At 73.7% G+C, this 847-nt stretch overlaps 1 protein-coding gene across 1 annotated transcript in view; it reads left to right on the forward strand.

Moving 5' to 3' along the window:
* The window catches only part of PIK3CD (phosphatidylinositol-4,5-bisphosphate 3-kinase, catalytic subunit delta), a 22935-nt gene that overhangs the window by 17670 nt on the left and 4418 nt on the right, over window positions 1-847 (forward strand). Inside the window, exons 10-12 of the mRNA XM_012722066.1 lie at window positions 39-169; window positions 578-628; window positions 696-844. Coding sequence (XP_012577520.1) covers window positions 39-169; window positions 578-628; window positions 696-844 — 331 coding nt within the window. The remainder of the gene's footprint in view (window positions 1-38; window positions 170-577; window positions 629-695; window positions 845-847) is intronic.

The raw sequence follows: 847 nt of genomic DNA on the forward strand, positions 1-847 counted from the left end.
GGGGCCTCCCCCGCAGCGCCCTCTGTCCCTGTGTCCAGACGAGAAAGGGGAGCTGCTGAACCCCGCGGGCACCGTGCGCAGCAACCCCAACACCGAGAGCGCGGCCGCCCTGGTCATCTGCCTCCCCGAGGTGGCCCCCCACCCTGTGTACTACCCGGCCCTGGACAAGGTCAGTGAGGACCCCGACCCCCGGGGTCAGGGCCTGCCCTGCGCAGAGGCGGCGGGACCAGCTGGCCCTGTGTCCGGGGCCACCCAGCACTGTCCCCACGCCCTGTGAGGCCCAGGGCTGGGCGCTACGTCCCCCACACACTGGGGGCCTCTGGGCTCTGGAGAGTCTTCGTGTGCCCCGGGGGGTCTCAGCCAGGGGGCCCCCCGGGGGTTCTGGGCAGTTAGGCAGTCCACCGATCGGCCCTGCTGGAGAGAGGCCCCCTGGGCGGAGGCCAGAGACGCTGCTGAGGCCCCACACCCCGGGGACAGTCCCTGCCACTGGCAGTGGCCGGCCCAGAGGCCACTGACACCGCCCTGGGGCGCTGGGCCGACCGCCCCCACGCCCGCTCAGCGCGGCCGCCTGTTGCAGATCCTGGAGCTGGGCCGGCACGGGGAGCACGGGCACTTCACGGAGGAGGAGGTGAGCTGGGGGCCGGGGGCGCGAGGTGCGGGCCGGGGCGCGGCCCTCACCCGCCTGCGCCCCACAGCAGCTGCAGCTGCGGGAGATCCTGGAGCGCCGGGGGTGCGGGGAGCTGTACGAGCACGAGAAGGACCTGGTGTGGAAGATGCGGCGCGAGGTCCAGGAGCGCTTCCCCGAGGCGCTGGCCCGGCTGCTGCTGGTCACCAAGTGGAACAAGCA

The sequence above is a fragment of the Condylura cristata genome, unplaced genomic scaffold (assembly GCF_000260355.1).
Source record: "Condylura cristata isolate star-nosed mole 26May11 unplaced genomic scaffold, ConCri1.0 scaffold00008, whole genome shotgun sequence".
NCBI lineage: Eukaryota > Metazoa > Chordata > Mammalia > Eulipotyphla > Talpidae > Condylura > Condylura cristata.